The sequence below is a fragment of the Lampetra fluviatilis genome, chromosome 11 (assembly GCF_964198595.1).
Source record: "Lampetra fluviatilis chromosome 11, kcLamFluv1.1, whole genome shotgun sequence".
NCBI classification, from domain to species: Eukaryota; Metazoa; Chordata; class Hyperoartia; order Petromyzontiformes; family Petromyzontidae; genus Lampetra; species Lampetra fluviatilis.
Window position 1 is genome coordinate 10,597,889 of NC_136285.1, and position 19,765 is coordinate 10,617,653.

Below are 19,765 nucleotides of genomic sequence, written 5' to 3' on the forward strand. Positions count from 1 at the left end.
TCTCATCCCTGGTGAAGCGGGGGAGGCGCTGTTGGCAAGGGCTATTTTTCTCCATCAATGCAGCCATCCAATTCCCGCAGGGTCATGAACGTGTGTGGAAAAGGATTCGGTGGCCCACCCCTGCCAGCTGATTTTTACCCCACCCTGTACCCACAATCCCTCCCACACTTTTCATTGCTGGGTGCTGTGGGTTGAAGCCACTTTCGTAAAAATTGTATTCAAAGTCTTACTTTGTTTATACATGGAAATTGCTCCTGTTATCCGTACGTCTGTCTGAGTAAATATGGACAAAAGGATGAATTTACTAAATCTTGGGAGACTGCTGGTGACTCCTTATTTGCAAGTGCATTTTAACATGTCCAGCCTTTTGTAAATCCACTATAAATAAACATCAACAAACACTCAATTGAGCATGATGATGTTTTTTTACTGCAAATAAAAGCATACTATTTCAATATATTTCATGTTTATCTGCCAGTTTACATTTACAGTACATGAATGGAAGGAAAATATCATATCAGATGTCACATGACTTAACGCAGAACACAACTCACTCTGTCTTTTGGCATGGCATGAATTCCACATTCTGTCACTTAATTATTGTTTGAAATTGAGCAGAAGCTTTCCTTAGCTGGTAACAAGATATTTAAATATTTTCTTTCTGATGAAACTGAATTTTTTATTCTATGATTTCAGGTGATCGTCATGGCTTGTCAAGAGGTGGAGATGGGAAGGGTATGTTTTAAAAAAAATTACTAAACGCACTCGTCACTTAGGGATGATATCAGGCAAAGGGCAAGTATTGATGCATTGTGTCAATGCATCGGGAACTCAATGTGACACTAATTCATTATTTTACGCGTCGTTCAGATGTGCACATTCTAGCTTAAAAAAAAAAAAATCCACATATATCTGTCTGAGTGGCTCAGAGGTCAAGAGCCGGCACCGCTAAGGTCATACATTTAATTAAAAGCAGTTACCTTTGATTAAACTGGGTTGTTAGGTTGATGGTCTCGGCCCAATAAACAATGACTGAACAAAACAAATCATAATTTTTACTTTGAATCGGCAATTAATTTAGCAAAATTCCAGTTCTCAGAATTCAATTATCAGTTTGACTATGATGTGACCAACGTTACTGTCACGTGGCAGAGCGGATGGGCAAGTGCTGTCCTCTACTGGGTGGACCAGAGGTCACTTTAAAGGGTCTCAGAGGTAGTTTGTTTGATATCTACTTCCGTGAGCTGTTCTCTAACATGGGAGGTTGCACTGGACTGCGAGAGATATGATTGGATACGTCATCGTGCACTATGGCACCGACAGCAAAATCGGAATTAAATTGAGGAAAAAATACGTAAGTAAATATATTTTAGGGTTTTAATTGTTCATTTTACTTTTCCCCAGTTATATTCCAGTCGTGCTCTCAGTGTCATGTTATGAAATGGAGATGATTTTTTCTTTTCATAACTCTCCGCTAAAAGTGTACTAACCACCCTGTGTTAGAGAATTGCCCCAGAAATTGACGTCACAGAACCACATTTAAGGTCACATCATTAGGTTTCTTTTTCCATCGTACGGGAACACCGTTTATCTGGCCTGAAAAGAGTGTTCATCACAAGTTAATCGAGCTGCATTTAAAAACCTGTATAATGGATGCATTTTTCATATTCTCATAGCTGGAAAAGTCATACTGAGTAAAACATTTTGAATAATAATAATGTGCTGTGTTGTTGGCACAGTTATTGGTGACCGAAGCAGAGGCCATCAATTACGCTGCACTTTAAAAACCTTGTTTAAGTGTGGGCGGTTGCCCAGATTTGAAACCCAGGAATTCAACAACACCTCGGAGCTCAATGCTCTGATGGTAGCCCTCTGAGCCACCTGGCCACCTCGCTATGTGTGTGCCTTCTCAACACGTGGCCTGCAGACTGCTAACACAGTCCACCGACACGCACGCGCTTTTATTTTGTTTATTTCAACTGACATTTTTTTATTGTCAGTCAACCTGAATGAATGTTAGAATCTTGAGTCTTGCTATGCACCGACACTAATTGTTGTAAACATACGCTCTTTACTTGTTTATATTTATGGCGCCATTCCTCCCCCACCACAGCAATCCAACCATAAAATTTGAGTTCTGTACAGGATATGGTGGTGTGGTGGCTTCCACACTTGCACTACATTCTGATGAGCTGAGCTTGATTTCTGCCCATGGCTAACATCAGTGACGAGTGGTAACTGAACCAGTCATGGTCCCCCCCCACCACCACCACCTGTTTCTTTATTTGCTGGAAGCTGTCTCGGCTAGCTTAAAGGCCTTGTAACCCTGACTCATAATTTTTGACGTTGTGTGCATTGAGGTGGTCTGGTGATATGGCCACATGAAAGGGCCCTGTGTTGGTCAACACAAGCGGATGGGCGCGGCTGTCAGTTTTCTATGCACATATTTTAAGACCGTTGTTAATCGCGGAAGCGATGCGTGTGCATTTTTTTTATTGCAGAAAAAGTGCGAGCGGTACTATGCCTTAACGCAGGAAGAACCACTCACCCTGGGACCATTCACAATATCCTTGGTGAGTCTTTCTTCTTTAGTTCCCTTCCATCATCTGTTCGAGACGATGGGGCCGAATGAGATCTTTCCCACCTGTTCCTTTCTTGTACCAACTTCATGGCTTGCTTTCCTCTTGTGGCCCTTTTTGGTTCGAGGTAAATTTTCACTGTCAAGCCAGCGCATCTTTGATCTTCCTCTATCTTGTTCAGTGTACTTTTTTGTGTGTAATGCCATGTATGGTATTTTTTCCTGATCGATTCTAGAAAGTTCTGCAAGGAAAACATGGGCCATCGCAAGTCTGCCCGATCACACGAATCATATTTTTTATCCATATCCTTGAAAATAAAGTTGCTTAGTTCTCTGCTCGGAAATACTTGCAATGATATTCATTGGTTTAAACTCGGCCAGCCCTAGAACATAGTCCGCTGCCATCTAACTTCATAATAATAAACAAGAATGACCTTTACTTAACCAGTGAAGCTCCACTGGTTCTGAGGATTATTTTCATCATTAAATGTTTTTGTTTGTCCATTCGCCATTTGCATACGGATGGAATTTGGGTGATCTTGAGGAAAATCTGTGCATACGAGGGGATAACACTCAAATCTCCACACAGATACATCCAAGAAACTCATTGCTTTACTGCAGTCTCTCGACCACTTTTTAGCCCAAGTCTACTATCAGATATTCCCAGGAAATCTCCCATACGAGTATTGGGTTCATCCCAACAATTAGCGATACCCGTTAGGGTCATGGAATGTGATGCAGAGAAAGATTTGGAGTGCGCACCCCTGCCACCTTCGCCTGCCCACTACCCATATGCCTCGCTGTTTTTTCTGCATCTCGGATTGAACTGCAGATAGTTTTAGCCACCAGCTAGAGTTAAATTAATAACATACTCTACACACTCAGAGCCTCCAGACAAACAACAAATTGTATGAAACATATTTCTCGCTGTCTCTTCTCTCCGTGCAACTTTTCTTTCTACTCCAGTGTTTTTCGATTGTTTACTCGGTGATTTGTTCATACGGAACCTCGTGGTTGAAGAAGCAGGATTAGAGTATTTGGCTGCTATAAATATTCCACGCGATAAGCTACTTTGTTGAGCTATAATTTGTGGCCTGGTCGCTTCTGAAAAAGAAGCTAATAGCGCAGCGGGCTTTACATGGTAAGGTAAAAAAATATTAGGTTAGTTTTATATGTATATATTTTTGTTTAACTTTCCAAAACTTTGCACTCCTATCATGTTTTTGTATTGTTCTGACCCAAGCCTAACTGGACGTCTGTGAAAAAAGCTTCATAGCTCATCGGATTCGTCCAGTATAAATAAATATTCAGATTTTGATTCTCTGCCAGGGAACGCGTGGTGAAAACGCTTGCCGGAGCGACGCGATTGATGTGCACGTTGCTAATAATCTTGCTGCTCTAGTTGCAGGTGGAGAAGCAGCACAGGGGCGAAGACTACTGCATACGGACACTGAGTGTTCACTATGGAAATGTACGTACACGCACGGTAACACTAGTGCCCACAAGCTCACAACATGCAAGGGATAGCCTAAATGTCGTTCCTTTTCAAACATTAACAGTATTAATTCGTCAATCAAGGGTGACTGGGAAATAAAGGAGGCATTACTGTTGGGTTATCTTAGGAATCGCAATCAAAAGAGAAAATGCATCCTAGAGGATGCCAGGTGTGGAGATGGAGCAGTGGTATCAGTTTATGTGCAGGAGTGAGATGGATTGTGGCAGCCCTCGACCGAATGGGATTGCGACGTTGTGGGGAGGTCTGGATCCAGCAGTGGCTCGATAATTGCTGTTGATGATGATAATGACGACCATGAACAGTATGGCGCGTGTAGGAGATGGGCCAGAAGGTCGCAACCGGGTACCCGATACCCGGCTACCCGTACCCGACCGGGTACGGGTACGAGTACCCGTTTGCGACCCTCGTGCGGCCGGGTACGGGTACGGGTAGGCCGTGAGTCACTGGTGAGTAACCGTTTGTCACTCATTTCGGGTAGGGTACGGGTAGGGTACGGGTAGCCATTTGTGACCCTGGTGCGGCCAGGTACGGGTACGGGTAAGGAATAAAAACCCGATTGCGACCTCTGAGATGGACACGGCCGGGTAGGTGTTGATCACGGCACGGTGGCGCGTTGCGCGTGATTGCCCACAGGAGAGCCGCACCGTCTTCCAGTTCCACTACTCCAACTGGCCGGACCACGACGTGCCCTCCTCCTTCGACCCCATCCTCGAGATGATCGCCATCATGCGGGAGTACCAGGACGATGAGGACAGCCCCATCTGCGTGCACTGCAGGTACCACTAGCACCGCCTGTACCGCACTCCCATTGAGTGCACACTGCAGGTAACACTTGCATTGCCTGTATGTACGTATGTTGAACTTGACGTATGAAAAATAAGAATAGGTTTTAACTTTTCCTGCAATAAAACAGGTGTTAAGATGTTTACACACCAAATTGATACCTTCAGCACATGTCCAGGTGCTAGGTGTGGATTTTTACATAGCAGGATTATGAGAAATGGCAGTGGATTGGGGGTGGTCATCATCCAACAGTAGATTGGCTGATGATGATTACCTAAAATGTATTACAACTATCCACTGGCATTTGATAGGGCAACCTGATTGTCAAATATTATTTACTCCAAGATCAAGTCCTGGCTTATGAGTCCTTCCTACTTACCGAGATATGAATTATGAACTCTGCACGAATTAATAAATACGATAGAAAGGTTGTTGTGACCATACTTAAAGATGGTCAACACGTGTTGATTAAGGTTTCAGTTTAAGTTAAATTAAAACTATACACGCGCAGCAAACCTTTGGAGTAACGTGAGCTGGGCAGCTATTGCCTCGTAGCCACTACAGACGAATAAAAACTCGGTGACGGCATTTGAATGAATGAACAAACAGAGTCGCAGGCTAATTCATTCATTGTTATCCGGTGTCGTATGAAATACAATGGCGGGGGCGACGTTATGCGACGTGATCTCACACACACACAGGTGCCCGACATGTATTTCCTGCCAGATAGGGTGGTGGTGGTGGCCAGGTGGTGGTACACACAGGAAGGGGGGGGACGTGGCCGTTGATTGTAGGCCTCGGTTGCAGCGGCCGCCCCTGCGCGTGCACACACTTGGCTCCTCCGTACTACGCCGCGACGTAACGGAAACGCGTGCGGCGAGCTCGTATCTGCACGAGCCGCCTGCGGGGAACTGTCGCTGACGCAGGAAGTGTTGAGGGTTTTTTTTCTTTATCTTGACTGCATTTGACGTAACTTAAGAAATGAGTTACAACTATTGAAATTGAGTACATTTGGTGTTTGTGCCATTCTTGTAGCTCAGGGGCTAATGCGAAGGTGCTGTATTTCACAGGCGGTTACAGTCTGCCAGTAGGGAGCGATGTTGATATGTGTAATCCCAGTAGAGCAATTTGCCTGGTGATTTTTCAAGTTTGACAAATTTGGACCACGACACCAGCAGACAGTGCTCTACTTATTTCGAATGACGTCAAGGGATCTCTAACGTCCACTGAAGCAGACGGCGGCTTATCTTTATGATAACTACACACAGCGCAGTAATAACCAGGGTGGCCTGCTGCATTTGAACCGTGAACCTCTACAACAAGTGGCAGACGGGCATCCGCTGGCCCATCTCACTGTCCCAAGCGTTATCCTGGTTAAAAACCTTTATTGGCTAATGTCATTTGAGCAAGTCTCTAACATTAATACAACATTATACTAAGTTTGGAACATCTTTAGGAGATGTATATTGCCCCGCCCAACCACTAGACAGACGGAAAGACGTAACATTATTCGTTATTCGATATCTAAGTGGTCTACGGGGATAAACTATGCACGAGATTATATTATTTGGTGACTGTAATGACAAAAACACATGCATGGCCACTCACTGATTCTGAATTGTTTTGAAAGTGGGCTTCTAGTACACGTAAAGGACTGCTCTAATGAAAGTCAATCGCTTCCACAGAATTTGGGGAACGTGAGCTAAGAATGGCAGGGGTTATTTTTGGGCATTAATGTCTTCATAATGTTTTACTCCGTAAAAACTCAGCGGTAAGACTAAAATCCATTGGAGAGTATGCAGCCTTGTATATACCACCCCTTGTAGAGTGAATAGTCATACATCTTTTATTTTAATGTGAACCCCATGCACAGTATCTTTTATAGCATTAAAACAGTGAAACTTGTGTGTTTTCGCGACAGCTGGCAACTAACCATTTATGTCTCCATCGCCACATTTAAAGGTTAAGCGTTGACAATCAAGGCGTCAGTAGTGTTTGAGTTCTTAACATTTCAAGTTCAATATGTTTCCTTTTACGCCGAGATATTATTTGTATGAATATTTATGCTGAAAGAGCCCCCCTGCTGTGGTTTAAAGTGGCTCCCGAGTTCAAGATTGACTGCTGAAATAATAAAATCATGGACCCGTGGAGAAGAAATTAAAGGAAAGATTGGAAAGGGTCTCATCGCAAATCGGTCTCTGCCAGATTTTAGCTGATAGTGTGCCAAATTGAAGAAAAAAAAGCAAAATATTGCAACGTAACAGCACGTGAATATTTTCTAAAAACGTTTACAACTTAATGGGTTCATAACGTTTTAAAACATGAAATGTCAGGTGGATAAATGGTTGCACCATAGATGAATGAGTATTACGTAGTGACGTTTATGCATGAGTGGTTTAGCTCGGTAAAAAAGGTTTGCTCATAAAGTGAAGGGATAGACAAGGCTGAAATACACCCAACAGATGCCAAATAAAACAACAAAAATATGCCAGTGCCAGAGAAGCAGAACAAAATGAATTGGGAAAAAATGTCCTGTTGGAGAGAACATACATTCATCATTCTTGACATTAGTTGAAGACTAACCACAATTCCTGACAATTGCTTAATGATCATAGAAAGGAGTTTCCTTTTGGCCAAGAGTACTCTTAACTTTCTCTTGGCTAGAACCAAACCGATGGGCAAAATCCTTTCAGTTGGCTTTACTCAAACAAGTCTGCGGGGCGTATAAAAGAAGGATTGGTTTTAGAAAAAAATCTGATATTGCACGGGTGGGCATTCTTTCTCAATATCGTCATGTGCCGATGTAACCGTGCTTGCTCGTGCTCCTTTTCGTGATCTTTTTTTTATCGTTGTGGTATGGTGCGGATCCTTCGCCCTCCGAAGCCGCTTGCAACGCCGCGATCAGACCACCTCTCTCCTGCACCGCCTGCGTTTTGCCACTGAACGTCTAGACCCGTACGTTTCTTTCGCCCACATTGATTCCCTCGTAACTACAAACATCCTTCTATCTTGACAGGAGGCAGAGATTTTGGCCTGATAGTATGATTGGCCAGAAAATGAGACGCGCTTCTGAGTCATGGGTTGTGAAACGCGGCGAGGTTGTTGAGACCATGCCAGCGCTGTGACTTTCACAAAGCAGAACCCTGGCTCCTACTGCAGAGTGCAGTCCATTGCCGTGCTGCATAGTTGAGATCACCTATCTTAATTCCATGAATATGTTGTGTTTTTTTCAAGACTCGCTTTGATGGCACCCGTCATTCCCCTCCGCCTTTATACATGTGTAATGCCCTCAAACTCTCGAACCTTTGCACTACATCCTCAATATTAATGCAACCAGCCTGCCTTTTTTGGTTTCTGCTTACTGTAAAATGTGCATCCCCTGTTTTATTTATCTGTGGCTCCAGAAATAAAAATGGCGAGGATTTAAAGGAAATGTATTAGCTTAGGGTGACTTAGAAATGGGCTCTGGTTACAAAGCTTTCTTCCTCGGACAGGGCTCGTAAATCTTTATACTACATAGGCTAGCTACTTCAGAAACCTGGAGGTAAACACCAGGCAGTCAACAGGTGGACAGCGGTCGAAGTTAATTATTAATTAGTGTTCACTGCCTCAAGGAATTATGGACTTCACTGCATTGTCTGCATGGGTCGCTCGCTGTTCACTGAGTGCTGGGGCCCATTGAGTTGTTACATCGTGGCAAGTCAACATTTTTTGGAAAGATGAAACCGCACCTCTGCGAGTTGTGTGAAGCTTACCAAGCAGTCGGATTGAATTAGGCGATTGGCTGTAATAATATTGACGAGGGTGGACAGAGTGGTTAGCATGCTGCGTTACGAACCTGGCGATTTGAGTACGATTCTCAGCCAGGCCTAAAATCAGTGGCGAATGAATACAAAAAATTGCTGGAATATAATTAATATTTATAATACAATGCATTGTGGTACTTTGTCAATATACTGCTGGATGAAGGCCTGCCCATGCTTTATTGAATACGGGGGGAGTGGGTTGTTTGACCATGCTTCACCACGCTGGTCTGTGCGAGTTGGTGAAGGAGTGCCGGGACCGTTTCTTATATTATTTGATGCTGATGTTAATCTAATTGTTAAGCAACCCTTCGTCATGAATCCAGTAACCCAGGTTCGATTAATGAGTAACATGTGATGTCAGAGTTGATCCTGTCTGCCGCACACTCTCCGCTTTTAACAAACCCCACTTACCACACGGAGGTAACTTACGGTCAACAAAACCCACACGGTCGACAATTACATGGGGACGTGTCCGTCCATTGGTGAAATTTAAATTGATTGAATTTGTATTCTATAAATATATAAACATAACATATTACGGTCCTTGATCAATCCCCTGCTATGTGAAGGTCTCTCTACGCCATGTTGGACTTGGGGGTTGTTTGACCATACTTCACCACGCTGGTCAGATCGAGATGGTGAAAGGGGGGGATGCCCAGGATCGGTTCAGCTATCACTCGCCACTGATGTCGGTAGCCTTGTCAAGGAATCGAACTCGGGGTAGCCGTGCTCAGAGCTCAGTGGGTGAACCATTGCGCACTGCGCTCCCCTGCCAGTATTAACTGCAGTGGGTTATTTCATTGCAGTTATTCTGCTTGAGCGTGTATGTGTATGTTTATAAACAGCCTGCCTGGCATGATGTTATCACCGCCCGTGAACTGCAATCGTACATACTGTAGCGCACACTGTTAATGCCAGATGGACTGATAATTATGGATTCACGATCTCGCACATGTTCACACGCCCACCACTGGAAATATTTTAGCAGCGTTTGCAAGCCGCCACCATTGGCTGCAGTAAATTTCTCACTGCGGCAGCGTGGCACGGTTCAGCGTTTCCACGTGGCTCCTTATACCGTGTGATGGATTTGCAGATGCCCCGCTTGTGTAATGACTTTATTTTGTGATGACCTCAGTTTACACGTCATTGAATGCTGTAAGCAAATCACACTGCCTATGTTGAACAAAGTTTATCGGGAAAATGTTAATAGATTTAATGGGCGTATTAAGATTGGTGGGAAACGTGTAGGGGTTTTGAATTTAAATGTTTTTTTCTGTATTTCTCTCGCAATGTTCCAGTGGAGTATCTATTAATCAGATCACTGTGTATGAAAAGAAAACACATTGATTTCTCACAATGCTCTTGCAGTAGTTACGGTACACGTATATGTCCAGCCCGTTTGTCTACTGCTGGATTAGGGCCTTTCCCCATCCTGGCGAGTCGTTTGAGTTGTGTGACCGTGTTGCACCACGTTCGTCAACGCGGGGCTGTGAAGTTGGGGCGCATCAACGTTTGATCAGAGAGTGCAGCAGGAGATTCTGCTGCACTGCCCTTAACGTAGTTCCGCAGCATCCTATAACAACTTGGCTGGCATGTCGATTACTCATCCGAGCACAACTCTGCTCATCGTCTTGAGATCTGAAGGGATTGGGTGCAATCTGGGTAGGGATTCAAATGAGTGGTCATACAAATCATTACATGCTGTTTAATATCATGTGTATTACATAACATGTACTGTTTACGTACAAACAAATGTGTCCTTTTGGAGTAAGTACAATAATGGGCGGAATATATGTATACCCTATGCCAATACGCTTGGACAACAAAATGCTTCTGTTCATTGCTGTAGCCTCCTCGAAAAAGTAGATTGAATGCATTGTGTGCAACACTAGGATTGTTTCATCTTGCTCTCTGTAGCTCGTGCGTTTGACTGCGGTTCATCTCGCTGTCTGTGGCTCGTGCATTTGACTCTGGTTCACCTTGCTAACTGTGGAGCGTGCGTTTGACTGTGTTTCACCTTGCTGTCTGGCTCGTGTGTTTGACTCTGGTTCACCTTGCTAACTGTGGAGCGTGCGTTTGACTGTGTTTCACCTTGCTGTCTAGCTCGTGTGTTTGACTCTGGTTCACCTTGCTAACTGTGGAGCGTGCGTTTGACTGTGTTTCACCTTGCTGTCTGGCTCGTGTGTTTGACTCTGGTTCACCTTGCTAACTGCGGCTCGTACGTTTGACTGTGTTTCACCTTGATGTCTGGCTCGTGTGTTTGACTCTGGTTCACCTTGCTAACTGTGGAGCGTGCGTTTGACTGTGTTTCACCTTGCTGTCTAGCTCGTGTGTTTGACTCTGGTTCACCTTGCTAACTGCGGCTCGTACGTTTGACTGTGTTTCACCTTGATGTCTGGCTCATGTGTTTGACTCTGGTTCACCTTGCTAACTGTGGAGCGTGCGTTTGACTGTGTTTCACCTTGCTGTCTAGCTCGTGTGTTTGACTCTGGTTCACCTTGCTAACTGTGGAGCGTGCGTTTGACTGTGTTTCACCTTGCTGTCTAGCTCGTGTGTTTGACTCTGGTTCACCTTGCTAACTGCGGCTCGTACGTTTGACTGTGTTTCACCTTGATGTCTGTGGCTCGTGTGTTTGACTCTGGTTCACCTTGCTAACTGTGGAGCATGCGTTTGACTGTATTTCACCTTGCTGTCTGGCTCGTGTGTTTGACTCTGGTTTACTTTGCTAAGTGTGGCTCGTGCGTTTGACTGTGGCACGTGCTGTGACTGTAGCGCAGGCTGCGGAAGGACCGGGGCCATTTGCGCAATCGACTACACTCGGAATCTACTCAAGCTCGGGGTGAGCCATCTTGATATTCTATACCACGTTCAGGAACAGGATGTACCCAAAATAAAGTTTAACAAAACATACATGAAAGCGCACAATTTTTTTGTTTGTTTGTCGAGATCATTCATGTAATCGAATCCCGTAGGATCAATGGTTGTATGCACTTGAAATCTCGATACTGAAGGATATCGTAGCTTTGAAAGGAGACCTGGCCATTGGTATATTTAGACAAAGCGCAGTAGACCTTGAGTCAAGATAAGCTGCCGTACACCAGCTGAGTTATGCACCCTTCGTGCTGACCACCCACACTGAAGCGTATCTACACTGTACGTGTGCAAAGTATGCTCAAGGCTTTGATTTTTTTTTACAAACTACGTGTCATTTTTAATTAATTACGGCATACCCTCCTCCTTTTGGTACGTGCAGTTGTAGCTTGCACTACAGTCGCTTTCCCACACGGCTTTCTGATTTTCAGAGACAACGCAGATGTTTTCTTTTTTCGGAGATTCCATGCATGTTCACACCAACTTACATTCGTCAACGTCCACGACGCTACTTGCATTTCCAGAGGCCTTTTTGGCGCTGGCCACGTTGAAATTAACTGGACGTTTGTCTTTTTCGAATTTTTACAACGAACGTGTGGGCAGCCCATCCCACAATATTCGCGTTGTCCAGACAACGTGGACGATTCGCGCCGTCCGCCTTGGGCTATGTTTTCACAATAACTCTAGAGCCTGATGCGTTGCTCGCAGCGCGGAATATTTTGGCCCTTTTTCACACCCCAGGAAGTCTGCAATTTCAATTGGTGTGTTGCTCTCTCTCTCCTTACGTCTGCCAACCCCCCCCCCCACCCCCTTTGCGATTGTGATGCAGTGTGATGCATCACGATTTCAAGAGTCTTGTTGCTTACAAACCGTCACGAGCCTCCCAGTCATGAGTTTTTTTATCATCTCTGGAAGCTTTGACAATTAAATCAATATAACGGTTCACATTTCAGCAGGTACAGGTAGAAAGTTGACCCCCGAGGACGATTGCCAGTTAAGCGGATTCTGTCCCATGAACAGCTAGATCTTGTGTTAAGAGCACCAAACCCCACACGGCCTCTTCAATGAGCGATTGCATCCTGCTGGTAGTAGCGGTTTTACATTTTCGCATAAGGCTTGCCGTGACCCAATGCCACTAATAAGCCACAGTTCAGCGAGACAGTCAGGACAGGTGCTTTTGAAGAAGATAGAGGGACATGTAATTGCCATTGTCCAATCTAAACTCGTAAAAGTCGAGGCCTTTTATTAATTGAGATGTTCTGACCACAGCAAGGCCACTGAATTCGTCATATCGAAATTGGTCAACATCACAATTAGCTTATATGTGCTCAGAACCTCAACAACAATACCACGCCTACCTATGGCATTTTGTATTTGGAAGAGTTCTGTAAACATTGCTTCGGGTGTAATGTTTATATGTAGTGGTAGAAACGATGCATCAATTCTGCGGGTACTGTTGATTCTTAAACGCATGATTCATGCATTGAATGGCATAAGTAACGATGTTTTTTTATTTGTGTGTATGTATGTTGTGCGTTTGGGTGGTGTGATGACACGTTGGTTCATGCATTGCTATGAACCCCGCGACCCAGCCACGGATAACATCAGTGACAAGTGATATATATTTTTTTTACCATACTTTCACCGCGCTGGCCCAACAGGAGCGGTTCTGATATGACTTGCCGCTGATCTTAGCCATGGCCGGGAATCGAAGTCTGGTTTCTGGGTTTGTAGCGCAGCTCGGTTACCGCTGTGCGCCCACTCCACCACAAACCCCGAAACGTTACACAGAGCGTATTCACAGAGGCACTTGCTTAGCATAATTTCTCAGTTAAACTTCCCGTTTGATTGTGTAATAAAAATAAGCTATAACCTTTCAGGCAATGTCTCCGCATCACGCTTTCGTTTGTTTAATTTCGAATGTGGTGGTGGGCGCGGGGGGGGGCGTTTGTTTTTTCTGCTTGCTGCAGAAAATCCCAGAGAACTTCAGCGTCTTCAACTTGATTCAAGACATGAGGACCCAGCGGCCATCCGCTGTGCAAACCAAGGTAATTTCCCAGCATCAACGCGGCGGGGCCTGCCTCGTGCCGCGTCTGCTCATCGTCAGGCGCGTTCAAATGTGTTCTGTCTATGCGCCAACGGGGGAAAGTTCCTATTACATTCTTCAGTGCACATTGAGGGCCTCCGCTTGGCTTGGGTCACATTTATTATTTCTACGTAGCCATGTATGGGCTTTTAATTTAGAAATTCACCAGAATTGTCGTGGCCTCCGATGGGTTTTTTTTGCTTAGTTTGTAATGTTGGCATGGTTATTCATCGCCGGTGCAATCGCAGCATTCGAAGTTCCCTAACTCACATTGCAAGAAGTGTGCAACAGCGTCGGTGAAACGTACGTGGGCCTGCATCAAAGTTCATTTCACATCGAGGTCAGGGTTGGAGCCGTTCATTCATCTGACAATATTGCGTGTAAAGTGGCCACTTCGATAATCTCATACGTAAAATAACCAGTCAATAAAAGGATAAAATAGCCAATGACCAAAGCACTCGCAGTGTGTACAGTCTCGTATGATCTTGGAACCTAAGCAGGTTTTCAGCCTCGGTAGTGTTTATATGGGCGACCACCATACATGAAAGTACAGGGTGTTATGGGATGCTGGGGGCCACGTTGTTAGCAACGGAGGGCAATGCAGCAAAAATCTATTTACTGTACTGTACTTATGATTGGTTCTTTCGGTAAAGTCACGTAGACGGGAAATAAAAAAATAATAAAAATAAAACAATAAAATTCTCACGATGTTTCCACCACTTTTTTCAAAATTTCTTGCTGTGGTTTTCACACCTGATGATGATTGCTTGTGTTGCAATCGAAACGTCGTCAGAATTTTATTGTTTTATTTTTATTATTTTATTATTTCCCTTCTACGTGACTTTACCGAAAGAACCAAGAATATGAATCGCTGCAGTCATGAAAGCTTTAAATCGAAATTGTACTGTACTTATCCACTTCAGCGTTCATATTCCCTGCCTTCACCAAACCGCACTGACAAATTTGGTGAAGTATGGTCAAATAACACCCACTTATTGCACATTGTAGCTGTACATGAAAATACAAAACAATAACAGGCTTGCAATAAATCACTGAGAGGGAAAGCAAGCTCTCGGTGGTTTGGATAACTGACCATATTTAGGAAATGTCTGTGGACTCGTATTGTACGGATTGATGTCGGCCTTGCTCTTATTGCCCAGTGGGCTTTAACCGTTTAAGGGAAGTGCCTTGCATCTCAACATGCAGTCTTATAATCAAAGCCCTCTGTAGTTATCAATGACATGTACGCTTACAGTACATAGTCCCCCCCCCCACCCCGCCTCTCTTCAAGCTCGTTATTTTAAAAAATATAATAATTTGTCGTCGTTTGAGTGCCTCGTGTTTGTTTTAAAACGCCCATGTGTGTTGAGCGCTCGGCGGAGAGAGCGCATGCCGGCTCTGGCCGAGCTTTCCTCTCACCCATTTGTCGCTCACGTCCCCCGTGTCCTGCCACTGCCCCCAGGACCAGTACGAGCTGGTGCACTGCGCAATAGCCCAGCTGTTCCAGCAGCAGATACTGGCATCCAGCCCCTGCTTGAATTCCAACTTGCCTGCACTCGCCACGGTGAGTACAACACAGCGCACCGATGTTCATCCACCCACAAACCTACTTTGAGGTTTTTTTTCCCTGGCCGTTTGGCATTTCGCAAGGTTTTTGGCCCGTGCCCAGCCATTGTGATTACACGAAAATAATTAATTAGATGCGCTCTCATGCATGTGCGCGTAGTCCGAACAGCAACCGCCAATGTGTGGTCAGGCCTCTTGGATGTTGTCTGTGTAGCGTGGCAATTCTGTAGTCAACTAAAGAGGTTGACGTTTTAAGCAAGGTAGTTATTCCCTTTGAACAGTAAACACTGTGGTTCCAGTCCCCATACAAAATACAAACGTATATGTAAGCTGGAGGCCTGAGACCAAGTTACCAGAATGTGCCCAATCTTATCAGATCTCAGAAGCCAAGCGGGGGTTGAGCCTGCATAGTGCGTCAATGGTCGACCACCGTTTACAAGCGGGTTGTTATTGGCTGCTACGTGACTATATTGTGGGGAGCAAAGGGCACCGCAACTGATGTTGCCCTACTTTTGTCCACTCGCATCTGTGCTCCTTGCATCTATGCTGGTCAAGTGACCCTCACAACCTGCAGGGCATGGGGAGGCCCTCATTGAGCAGTGGATTTATAAAGCCAGAAACCCAAAATAGGATAGACTATTACTAAACACTGTATTGCCAATGTGATTTCGAATTTGATTCACATTTCAAACTTAAGTGTGTAGGATATTCTGAAGTGGTCACGGTAGCCATACCCAGACCTAGAATCTGAAGAAATGTTGATGCTGCAGCCTATGGCATGAATGAGTGTTGTGGACATGGGAGCAAGATCGCAGGTGATTCGTTTGAATTTGGTTGTTCATCGCGTTGAATGGTGGGCATTAACCCCCAAGCGACACCTTGGCACGCACGTTCTGGCTCTCATTTCCTATGTTCGTGCATCCTTTGGGTTTGTAAAAAAAAAATCCAAGTATCGTTGAATAAAGTAAGCAGCGTTCATGGGCTTTAACTGAGATTCGCCGGTAAGCCAAGCTGGCGTTTCCTCGACCCACGTTGTGGTAACACAATCTCGTCTTCCCTCTTCCCCCGTTGGCTGTGGATTAAATCGTTCACCTAATGTGAGGAGCACTCCGTTTGACTGCCAGCAGGAAATGATGTGCCCGGAGAAATGTGCCACAAAAGTTTTTTTTACGCGCGTTTTGAAAAAATAATAAAAATAAAAACCCAACCCCCGCACCGTTATATAAAAACCCACACCACTTGGCTTCTAGGGACTTTTTCATTTTACTTACAAATGATGAATTGCATAAATGAGCCATATCACAGTGCATTGTTTGGGCATTGTAATGTTTAAATATTCACTTTCCTATGCACACAGGACCATTGATATAATGAGAATAAGAGTATAATACAAACAACCCACGCAGCTTTTTATTAATTCATTGTCGCAACATTGTAAGAGCTTGAGTGAGAGAGCCAGTATGTGAACTCTCCATTCTTTTTCTCCTGTGAAAACTTCCTCTTATGTGAACTCCCCTTCTCCTTAGAATACACATTTGAACCGTAGATAACCACACAGAGACGATCACCCCTCTCTGTTACCTGTGTTACTCTCGCTATGTATCTTGGTAATATCTGTCTGCTAATATGTCTGTCTATAGTTTTCTGGTTAGATTTTATGTCGCTATTTCATTATACCTGATGATGATTGCTTGTGTTGCAATCGAAACGTCGTATTCTATTATTTAATTTAATTTATTATTTTATCTTTAGACGTGACTTAACCGAAAGAACCAAATAATAATTCCTGCAGTCACGAAAGTTCTAAAATTAAGATCGTAGATAACCAACCCACGAAAGTGGCCATGCATGCTGCATGTGTTTGGCCAAAGAGCAGCATGTGCATAATATAACAAAATAAATAATGCCTCCTTCCTGTATTTTTCTCTCCGCATAAAAAACATTTCTTTTTACTAAATCCATTGTCTTCACAGCCTTTTTGGGTGTGCGTCTTATCAGCAGCTTTGATTCGATATAAGTAACCTCTCAACCAGTTTTTGACATTGGGTTTTCTCATCAGCAGTCGTGCTTGCTTGAACCAATGCTGGTGAAGTGACCGATGTTTATCAGCAAGGACCCTTGAAAAAGATGTACTCCCAGAAGGCCGTGCAGCTGATGAGTTGTGTCATAACAACTTATTTTGTATGTGGAGAGACAAATATGGGAAAGAGGCAGAAATATATTTTAATGAGCACTCCACAACACCACTTAATGATTATGATGTCCTATAGTATAATTTGAATGAATCATTTCATAATATTACATAGTATAATAATAGCTATGCAGAAATGTAAGACTAAAAGTGGCAACGGGCTGTGAGAGTTGTAAATCTCTACTACGAATGGCTTTTTATTTCCCCTGAGGCCAAAATTGGACCAGTGTCTTGAGTAAAATATCGAAGAGTCATTTCTGAAGACGGGTGGTGACATTGAAGAATGTCGATAACAAAAGGCTCGACACACTCGTCAACAAACTTGCCCTAAGAGAGAAGCGGATATAATCGGCAATGAGCCTTCTTTATTGCGCTGAAATAAGAAAGTCAATTTGCCTGAAACATTGTCAGTTTTATCGATTTTTTCGTCTTTTTACGAAAGTGTTGACGTGTGCGAGTTATTTTTTGTTCATTGTGCTTGTGCACCCGCTGCCAACGTGACCAGCATTGCCAAGTAATCCGTCTAGATGGATCGCCTCAGTGATGTTTAATGCGTTTATTCATTCATTAATATGAGTTCCAGTATGATGAAGTATTACTGCTTCCACACCTCCGATTAGCATGGTTGGCTACGTACGGTGCAAATAAGTTCAACATGCATATGTAAGCATAGCAGTTGAGGCTTTGTCGATGTGCAATGTTAACGTTATTAATGTTCCTGTATTAAAATGAATTGGTTGCGTCTCTTGTGTGGAGAAGTTGAGCAAAACCAACATCCCAATTTGGTGGAAAAATAATGATGTGGACAGAGCATGCTGACATTGCGGTTGATGGAGCACACTCACTTAGAATCGGTTACCTTTTTAAAACAAATTATATATCTTTTTTAAAGTCACTTTCAGGCTTGCTTGTGATGAGTAAACATGACGGACACGTCCTCGTGCAATTTAACACGCAGGGAGAAGTCTGTTTTGTGCCAGTTGAATGCTGTACGGCGGCAGCGTGCAAAGCTATGTATCTTTTTCTCCTCTTTGCGGAGCAAAAACAACGGGGAAGTGCTCAGGTTAGGCGCGGGTGGGTGCAGTGTAGCTCCGGTCATGGGGAAAACAACTTGGCGCAGAACTCCTGCTGTGCTGTTGGCTGTCGGTGTTTGGTGGCTGGCCTCGGGCGGTAGTAAACCATGTGCTCACCAATCTAGCAGTGGATCGAGGTAGTTTATACGTTTTCGGGCTAGTGGACAGGGATGCTGACACACTTGGGAAGTTGGAGTGTCTTACTAGCGAATGGTTTATTAGTGGTTATGGGTTAGGTTACTGATGCACATCGAGCCGTTACTAAACAGTGTATTTTGTGATTCTGCATTGGCTTTTGGATGAGAGCATGAATAACAAACAACTCAACACATTCGTCAGTAACATTGTCTTTAAAAGGGAAATGTGGGCGATGTTTCGGCCAATGGTTTCTTCTTCACAGCACATATGAGGAGACCATTCTGCAAAAAGTCACCCTTTATTTTCTCTTAAGGCCGTGTTATTGACAAATGTGAGTTTTTCATTACTTGATAATTATTGTCGCCCCACTATATATCGTACTGAAAACTTGAGTTTACATGTGTTAAAGCAAATGTAACTACTATGCGATACTTGTTTTACATCTCCTGAGTCATAGAACCGGGGTTCTGTTTTTGAGCTCCAGTTTATTTAAAATTTCTGTCATCAGCATAAACAACACGTGTCATCCTGTTGAAGGGAGAAAAAGGTGGGCTCGAAAAATGTCATAATTCGTGCCAAAATGTTGTGCGTTTCACCCTCTGGCTGGATGTCATGGGTGTCTGGACACTGATATAAGTGCGCGGAAGGGAGATGCTGGCAAGGGGATGTTGTGAAGGAGGGTAAAAACTAAAAAATATTTTTATTTTACCAGGTAAGGCCCACAGGTCACTTTTTTTTCAGAAGTGACCTGGCCACAAATGATAGCTCAACGAAGTGGCTTATTGCGTGCACAACTATTGCAGCCAAATACTCTAAATGTGTGTTGATCTAAATGTGGAGGGAAAAACCGGAGGACCCGGAGAAAAATCCACGCGACCACGGAGAAGAAGGGAGGCATGCAAACTCCAAATATACAGGCGTCAAGGTCGGATCGAACCCACGACCTCCTGTTTCCCTAGCGAGGTATTTGACATCTCGCCACCGTGGTGAGAGCGCGGGACAAGTCGACGAGGACATGTCCAGTTTCCGCCAAGCTTAGACTTGCCAGCATTTCCCCTCCGCGCACTTATCTCGGTGTGTTGCCTTGGTTATTCTCTACAGAAGCATTTTTCCCCCTGCTGGCGCCCCCCCCCAAAAAAAAATAGTTTCATTTATTT

The 19,765-nt window shown here is 44.1% G+C and overlaps 1 protein-coding gene across 1 annotated transcript in view; it reads left to right on the forward strand.

The window, feature by feature from the left end:
• The window catches only part of PTPN12 (protein tyrosine phosphatase non-receptor type 12), a 68,086-nt gene that overhangs the window by 27,436 nt on the left and 20,885 nt on the right, over window positions 1–19,765 (forward strand). The window contains exons 6-12 of the mRNA XM_078860951.1: window positions 697–735; window positions 2,502–2,573; window positions 3,981–4,049; window positions 4,728–4,870; window positions 11,456–11,522; window positions 13,525–13,602; window positions 15,103–15,204. Of these exons, the coding sequence (XP_078717077.1) occupies window positions 697–735; window positions 2,502–2,573; window positions 3,981–4,049; window positions 4,728–4,870; window positions 11,456–11,522; window positions 13,525–13,602; window positions 15,103–15,204 (570 nt within the window). The remainder of the gene's footprint in view (window positions 1–696; window positions 736–2,501; window positions 2,574–3,980; window positions 4,050–4,727; window positions 4,871–11,455; window positions 11,523–13,524; window positions 13,603–15,102; window positions 15,205–19,765) is intronic.